At 37.8% G+C, this 6023-nt stretch overlaps 1 protein-coding gene across 2 annotated transcripts in view; it reads right to left on the minus strand.

The window, feature by feature from the left end:
- The window catches only part of paqr6 (progestin and adipoQ receptor family member VI), a 31040-nt gene extending 25888 nt beyond the window's left edge, over window positions 1–5152 (minus strand). The window contains exon 1 of one of the 2 annotated variants that reach the window (XM_088084614.1): window positions 4957–5152. In XM_088084614.1, the coding sequence (XP_087940740.1) occupies window positions 4957–5017 (61 nt within the window). In that variant the 5' untranslated portion in view covers window positions 5018–5152. Of the gene's footprint in view, window positions 1–913; window positions 1072–4956 lie in introns of those variants that run through there. The other variant, XM_042489215.2, reaches the window with a different exon arrangement.
- Window positions 5153–6023: the final 871 nt, after the last annotated feature.

The following is a 6023-nucleotide window of genomic DNA, read 5'->3' on the forward strand; positions in this document are numbered from 1 at the left end:
AGGAAAAATGTCCTCTGAACTATATTCATAATTATATATTTCAAATTAATTTTGCAGAATTATTATGATTTTTAAGCTTTTTTCAGTTCATTTCCCCCATTTTTTTTTTTTTTAAACTTTTTATGTTTTAATGGGGCAAATTTTCAGGTAATTTTTGATACTTTTCAGAAATTTTTTTGCGAACTTTTGGGTCATTTCTTCTTTTGTTGCTCATTGCCTTCTTCCCATGTTTTTTAAGTTAATTTGCCTGGGTTTCAAAGGGTTAAATAAATAATTTCATTGTATTTCCCATCTTTAGTGAGCAACAGTTCTGTGTGAGAGGAATTAAAAGCCTGTCCCATACAGACGCCTGCCACAAACACAAGCCCGTTGACTTCAGTGATTTAAGCAAATAATAGCTACTAGTTGAAGTTTAACGGAAATGAAAAAAATGACGGATGCAACTGTGAAACTCGTGTTGGAAAAAAATGAGTCAAACAACAAAACACATTCCCTTACTCATGTCCCGAGAGAGCTGTAAACTGAGAGAGACGAGCTCAGTCCCATGTGCTGCTAACTGCTTACACTATGGAAAAATCCAAAACATCTCCAAGTTGGAAAAAAATAGCGACATGTTTTTGCCTGAACACATCTCCGGAGCAACAATTACGGACAAACACGGCTGTCACATGGAGCTAATTTGAGTGACTTGTCTCAAACTCTGTTTTCACGCGTGTTTTTATGTCCTCTCCCTTTTCAACTCGTTAAATCAGGAATTCCTTTAAAAGCAGCTTTAAAAAGCAAGTTTGTTAGGCAGCGTCAGCTCAAGAAGACAGGCAGCTTTACAAACTCAGCCTCAACAATGCAGCGATGTACAGCGAGGAAAAACACCTCGGCGTCTTTGTCACAGAGACACTTTGTTTCTTTGACTTACCGCGACCCTCCGGCATGCGGAGGTTAAAGGTTTCCTCCTCGACTGTCTCCGTAAAAAACAAACGCTAAAAGCTCCCCGTGTGTGTGACAGCCTCGGCTGGACGTCTTTTCTTCTCCTCTCTCGGTTTTGCAATAGTGTCAGGTCTACAGCCTCCTTTTCTCCTCTTGTTCCGCGCGAGCCAGTAAGAAGCGCTGCTCGGTGCTCACGTGGATCACTGGAGCAACAACAACACGAGCCATGTGTGAGCAGCGCCTGTGCGCGCGCGCGCTGCTGATGACAACACCAGGGAGACAGATTTGTAAAGATGGAAAAACGTGGATGTGATGATGGGTGGAGGAAGTATTCAGATTCTTTACTTAACCCCTTTGAAACCTGAGCATATGTGCTTGATTTCTTTGAAAATATGCAAGACGGCGAACAGAGAAGAAATAGACCAAAAATTAAAAGGAAATTGTTACAACAAAATTACCACAAGACAAGCAAAATAAATAATGAATAAATATTCAAAAATATATATATTTTGAATATTTATTCATTATTTATTTTGCTTGTCTTGTGGTAATTTTGTGGATATTTACTCATTTTTTGATAACATTTTTTACCCCCCCCCCCCTAATTTTCCGTTAATTTTCTTGTCACCTGTTAGTATTTATTTTATTTTATTTCATTTTATTGTATTTTTTGCAGTTCGTGGAACATTTGGGACATTCAAGCTGCTCATTATGTTTTTTTTCTGCATATTTGAAAGAAATAAAGCAAATTTTCTCAGGTATCAGAGGTTGAAATGCCAGTGTAAGACAACTAAATGTAGCACAGGAAAACAGCTGTTGATCCAGGTGTAAACAGGTTAAGTAGTCTGAAAATACCATTTCCACCATGTGAAAACACTCTGTAACAGGATAAAGCCCTACACTGAAAATCTTGCTAAAATATATGGGACTGTTCTTTACTTATCCCTTTAATATCTGAGCAAATCGGCTTTATTTCTTTAAAAATCATGGAAAAAAGGTGCCAAGCATGGCATGCATGATGTGTCTGAGGACTTCAGAAATTTGAAAATACAATGATAATTTCCGTTTCTTCAAAAATTGACAGTATAATAAACACAAAAAACAACCATCTAAATGTCTACGCTTCTCCCACCGCCCCCACCCCCCAAAAAACATAAATGCCCTTATTGAAAGTATATGTTTCATTTGTTGGGTCGTTTGATTTATGACAAAACATATTTTATCGGCCTTCAGCCTTCGCTTTTAATCAAATGTTCCTCCTTCATGGACACTTTCAAGACAAATCTTTAAACATACATAATTTCAGTGGCCTTTGGTTGCACTTGTTGGTTTTAAAATTTTAGCATTTTATGATCTTTTATGTATATAATTGATCTTACCAGTCTTACTCCATTTCTATTCAGATTTGTGTTGGCGCACATATAATTTTAGTTTGTATTTTATGCTGCCATTTATGATTGTTGGAAGAATTTATAGCAATCCGTATATTAGCTGTTGAGATATTTCAGTCAGGACCAAAGTGAAAGAACAATATCTCGAACTATGACGCATGTCTAAAAACACCCTGTAGTGTCTCATGACAGCCATGACCTCGATGACCTGTCCAGTGATGTCAGTCACTCACACTGATCACATAAAGGAAGTTACCCCTCATGTCTCAGCAAACATGAGTACGCGTCTTGGATGACTAAAATGTCCTTAAGATTACAAGAAGTCAGTTACCTTTGACTTACTTTCACATGACATGACTTTTCAGGAATAAGATCCTTCATGTGAGTCTTGCGGGGACACTCCTTTGTCCAAACTCAGACCAGGGAGGCCATCCTGTTTTATTCTGTGCAGCACAAACATCCAGCTTGTGTCAACAGAACTTTCTATCCCGTCATTTGAGTTCAGCCAGATCCCGAGCAGAGTGACGGTAATCATTTAGCAGCACAACTTCATCAAACTCTTCAAAATATAAAGTTCATTGACCTCCTCCATCCTTTCTTTCACTTCCAGAATGTGTTTGCTTGGTCATCATTAACTATAAATACTAACACGTAAGATCAAAACTGGACTTGTGCTACAACTTCCCATGCAATTATCACCCATAAATGAATTTTCTTTGCAAAATAAATCTTTGATTTTACGTGTCTTGTTTCAATAAACCAAATAAAAAACACTGCAAGTCGTAATCTAGGTCAGATATTGCATCACAAACAAATGACACACCCTGATAACTTCCAGATCAAATCCATCTGCAGCACAATATCCTGAGTTCCTACAATAGCAGGGTGTATCCACGACAACCTCCTACTGTGTGACATCAGTGAAACAAAAACATCTTTCCTGTTTACAGTTTCAGCTGCTGTACTCTGCAATAACTCTGAGCTAACACACTTTTTTAAAAAAGGAGCAGTGATTGAGGAGGATTTGTTTCTGGTTATAATTCCTTTCAATGTTCATTGTTCAGAGGGTCTCAACTTGTAAAAAAACTGAATAAACCAAAAATAAATGCAGTTTTACAATTAAAAAAACAGTTTATTTGATGCTGCTAGTTGCAAAGGGGCTGTTAAACATAATGTCCAATGTAAAAAATTCAAATGGCCTTATCTTGAACAAGTGTTTGGTTTGTCCATTATGGGCTACTGTAGAAACATGGTGGTGCAACATGGCGACCTCTGTAGACGTGGACGCACTTCTCTCTATAACGGCTAATTCTAAATTAACGAAAACACGATTTCTTATTTTCTGCCAATATATCCCCCCAAATCCTACACACTGGTCCTTTAACTCAATTCTAAGCTCATTTTAAAGTTATTTTTACAGTAGTTTGTTTATAATTTTACTGTTTTAGTTAATTGTTTTATAAGCTTGATTCTATTTTATGGTTTTAAGTTCTGAAAGAGAAAATGTTCCCATATACTCTTATTATTCCCCTGTCTGCTCTCAGAGTCATCCCCAACACCTTTCACTATTTATTGTCTATGGAGCAACTCCAGACTCCAATAACTTCACAGAGTTTAAGCACTCCAAATTTAGGATTTGGGAGAGGGTTGTTCCTGTTCACTAATATTTTTAGAATGTCTTATATCGAAGGAATAATATGAAAGAATTTTGAAAAATGGGCATAGTTCCCTTTTAAGAGGAGGAATTATTTTTAAAAAAAGTGACTGGGAAAAAACCAAGAGGAATGAATAAGAACATAAACATCCAATACAACAACAATAATAATAATTATTATTATTAGTGGTAGTATTACCCAGGATATTCCTTACACACTAAACAGCACATGAGAGGTTTGAAATCTAATCATATAAGCGAGTTTGTTATTTTGGAGGAAGAAAACTTGGCAGTGATATTTCAGAATCAGAATCACAATCCAGTTTTATTGCCAAGTACATGTACAAATGTTTCGGAAGTACTATTTGGCAAAGAGGCACTCTGTTCCTATAAATGGGAGTGACTTACATGTAAGAACCTCAAGAGTCTCTTTGGAAGAGGAGGAGAGTGAGTAACTGAAACATTAGACAGGTTTTTAGAGAGACGAAACACTCAGTCACAGTCAGTGTAATGATGCAAACTGCAGCCAAACTATCGCAACACAAACCTGCTCTGACCTTTCAGCTATACGTGTCCAGTGGGATCACTGCAGGAATCCACAGGGTGGCGGTGAAAAGTGAAGACGTAATTTTTCTGGGAAACAAATATCAATCCATAATTATTCCAGTTAGCCCCGTCCCTAATGCACTAAACAATCTCTTCCTCTGCACATTCCTGCAGCAACTGAAAAACACTACTGCATCCACTAATGTCGAAATCCCACCCTCGGGGGGAAGAGACTTTTTTCCATTGGATGTGGCAAAGAAAAAAGCTTTGTTTTTCTCTGTCAGGAGACAAGGCAGAGAGGACAAGAGCTCCAGCATCATTAACATAACAGCAAACGTGGATGGCATTAAATTCTCAATGAAATGCGTAATTTCAAAGAGATTTTACACACAAAAATGATTAAAAAGCTGCACGTGAAGCCAAAAAAGACAAGTTACTCACGCATAAACTCCAAGCAGGCGAGGCATTTCCCCACAGCCAGCACAGACCCCTGCATGGACATTTCTCAGACACTTTTAACAAAGTTATAAATCAAAGTAATGGGCTCTTTGCATGTTTGAACCCTTCATCCTGTCCCAGCAGTCCACTCTGAAGTCCCCGCAGCCTCATGGGCTCACAGAAAGAGGATTGCTTTGGGTCAGTGAGATTTCCAAACCCCCTTACCCAGCAGAAAAAAAGGGGGCAGCACCAGTGCCAGCCGTCTTCTGTTGGAATGGCACTGACCCCGCTGCCAGGGGATTGGTCATTCGGTGCTCGGTCAGTGTGGGCATGGGGCCCGGGACAGAGAGGAACACAAGAGATGGAGGAAAAAAAAACAGAAAGAATGTCACATGGAGACCTAGTTTGAGAGGCTGAGAGACCTTGCATGAGGAGTTGAAAGGTCTCTGATTATTGTAAACGTCTGTGCAGAGTTTCGGCGTGATAAGTGTTCAAAATCACAGATCTGTTAATTAACCCTTAAACCGGAGCAAACTGGTTGGATTTCTTTCCAAAAAAAGTCTGTCAGCAAGCATAAAATGCCCTGTAAATTGCAAGAAATTATTAAAAGGTGAAAAGCAACTTAAATGAAAATTTGCTTTAAGTGAGAGAAGAAAAAGAGAGAATTATGAGAAGTACTAGAAAAAAAGTAAAAATGCCCAGAAAATTATATATCTAAAATTATTACAGAAATATATATTATTAATTCTATTTGTTATTTTTATTTTAGAATTTTTTTCAGGGCATTTAACTTTTCTTTTTTTGTGCTAAGGGTGATAGGAGTTTTTTTCAAAATTGACGTTTGGCTAATTTCATATTCACAATTTCAGTTTGCGTATTTTGAGGGATAATGGAAACAAGTGACTGAATGACATAACTAACAGCTGCATTAGAGACTCGGATTGGTTGTTTTTGTTCATGTAAAATGCCACTGGCAGCGCTAGGAGGCAGAGTATTTTGCTCGTGTGCTACTGTGTAACAAAAAGTAACTTTCATAAAAGTTACAAAATGCAAATAATTTTTGCACGGTT

This window comes from Plectropomus leopardus, chromosome 11, assembly GCF_026936395.1.
Source record: "Plectropomus leopardus strain MGB_pleo_1.0 chromosome 11, ASM2693639v1, whole genome shotgun sequence".
In the NCBI taxonomy this organism is placed as follows: domain Eukaryota; kingdom Metazoa; phylum Chordata; class Actinopteri; order Perciformes; family Serranidae; genus Plectropomus; species Plectropomus leopardus.